Source organism: Anopheles bellator, unplaced genomic scaffold, assembly GCF_943735745.2.
Source record: "Anopheles bellator unplaced genomic scaffold, idAnoBellAS_SP24_06.2 scaffold01519_ctg1, whole genome shotgun sequence".
Taxonomy (NCBI): Eukaryota; Metazoa; Arthropoda; class Insecta; order Diptera; family Culicidae; genus Anopheles; species Anopheles bellator.
In genome coordinates, this window is record NW_026685641.1 from 1 (window position 1) to 2,466 (window position 2,466).

Genomic DNA, 2,466 nt, shown 5'->3' on the forward strand with positions numbered 1-2,466 from the left:
TGAAAATCAATCCAAACGCTTGAACGCAGTAATGGAATCGCGATATTGTCGTGTTTGTCTGACGGCAGTTGGTGTTTGCTGTAGTGTTCGTGAACCGGTTAACAAAACATTGTCGCTGTTGGACGTGTTGCGCACGATTTGTCCCAAAGCATTTATCAGTAACGAACATAAACAATGGCCCACAAAAATATGTGGCGAATGCAAACGCAGGATTATCGAGGCAAACGAGCTGTACGACCTTTGCATGACCAGTGTTGAATGCTTGGCGGTGCTGTATCCGGATGAACAGTGTGAAACATCCATGGCAAATACTCCAAAGAATGAGCCTGAAACGTTCAATGATTGGATCGAACAAACAAAGACTCAAATTTGTTTCCAAGGTTTTGATGACACGAAAGGTGCACGAGACAAGTTTGATGGCATTTCGTGTTCAACTGTGAAGCCAAACGACAGATTTGATGGTCAACTGCAGCAAATTGAAGAAGACGCAAATAAATCTGATGGCATGATCCGCTCCATTGGTTCACAAATAACTGTTACAGTTACATCATCTGTTACAGAGGACAACATAAACTCCAACGACAATTCGACTTTATCTGATGAGTCAGACTATGGAATAGAAGCCTTGCCTTATACCAACGTTATTAGTCAGAGGAAACAACCGACAAATGAGCATCTGTGCTCATTTTGTGAACCTTCAATAATTTTTGCATCTCCGCGAGATTTGAGCGATCATTTAAAATCCATGCACAAAGATATGGTTCACTGTTGTAATCTCTGCGATATGTTATTTGTAGGCATAGAAAGTCTTGAAAAACATGATAAATTTCATGCAATGGGGCTGAATTACTTTTGTACCGTCTGCGAGCAAGGCTTCATAACAAGAGAAGCTCTGAAAAATCATCTTCCGACTCACACTTGTTCTTTGCTGTGCTCCCATTGTGGCAAGACCTTTCCGGACAATTCGAAAAGGGCTGCACACATCCGATACCACCATTCAAATTTGATCAAATCCTATGCTTGCTCATTCTGTCCAGCGAAATTTAAGATGAAAGGTAGCTTTGAGAAATTATATTTCAGTAGGAATAGTTTGTATTGCTACAATAATATTAGTTTTCCTAATGTTTCAGTAATTTTCTGTCGTGCGCAGGTAATTTGAAAACTCACGAGGCAAGGCATACGAAATACAAACGATATTGTTGTGAATTATGTGGAAAGCAATTGTCATCGAAAGAAAAATTGCAATTGCATCATCGAATGGTTCACGAAAGTAAGATCGAAAAAACTTTTGAAATGCTCTTACTTACTTATCAATAACGCTTCTTCACTATGTATTTCAGAAGAACGTCCATACAAATGTACCGTTTGCCACCATCGGTAATAAATCTTAAGCATCCCAGAACTCCATTTAGAATTTAACCGGTCTTAACGACGAAACATTACTTGTTGCAGGTGCAGCTATGCGAGGCAACTTCGGGTTCACATGAACACCCACACTGGCGAAAAGCCTCATCAATGTTATTTTTGCGATCGTAAATACAGCAATTTTAGCGACTTAAAGGATCATCTAAGCAAGCATATCGGTGATAAAATTTACCCATGTCATCGCTGTGAGGCCTCTTTCAAACTGAAGTCAGAGCTACGGGATCATTGCGAAGAACACTTCCAGGGAGGTTCTCCATCGATGCTCCCAACAGAAGGTGATTTTCGGTTTGCACTTAGTTATCTTTTGAGTTTACGATATCCTAAATAAATTAATTTGTTCCCGAAACGAATTAATGAGTAGCTTTGATACTGAATAGCATATACTTTTTACTGAATTACATATACTGAATGTCATATACTAGGACAACGTGCGGAATAATTCGGCAGGACCACCGCTAGTTTGGATGCTGTGTTTCATTAATACATTCCTCCTGGCAGCGTCTGATGCTGCCCAGGCGATCCCTGTGACGAAGGTTCGTCGTTGTATCTTGAATTGATCTAGGTATCTTGAGCTTGTGAGGCTGAAACCGCAGATGGACATCTCCAACCATAGACTGACGGTGTGCTGGTGCTAAACGTATTCGTTGTTTATTCTTCGTTGTACTTATCTGGTTACTCCAAACACCGAATGGTCCTTTACTTACTTACTTACGTGGCCTTATGGGGTTTCGTCTACGGATCATAGGGCCGCTAGGGCTGAGTGGTTCTGGCCTGCAATAAAGGCTTCTTTCACTACTTGAAGTCAAAAGACGCGTTCTATATTTCATAATGTTTTTTCCATTTGGCAATATATTTCAAATATTGGTTCTCAGTCACCCAACAGCTACAGCATTATAGGAAAGGACACTGGATGACACCGGAAAGAGTACCAAGAAGACTTCTACATTATAGCAAGCATTATAGCACTCTACTATAAAACCAGTTTGACATTCGAATGTTTGTTTATTATGATGCAAACAAACAACCCTCAAATTGTTCCAC

At 40.3% G+C, this 2,466-nt stretch overlaps 1 protein-coding gene across 1 annotated transcript; it reads left to right on the forward strand.

Annotated features, from left to right (window-relative positions):
• Positions 1-14: 14 nt before the first annotated feature.
• Positions 15-1,753, forward strand: LOC131214595 (zinc finger protein 782-like). Its single transcript, XM_058208936.1, has 4 exons — positions 15-1,055; positions 1,151-1,270; positions 1,341-1,377; positions 1,453-1,753. Exons 1-4 carry the CDS (start codon positions 32-34, stop codon positions 1,751-1,753), a joined length of 1,482 nt encoding a protein of 493 aa, XP_058064919.1. The 5' UTR covers positions 15-31.
• Positions 1,754-2,466: the final 713 nt, after the last annotated feature.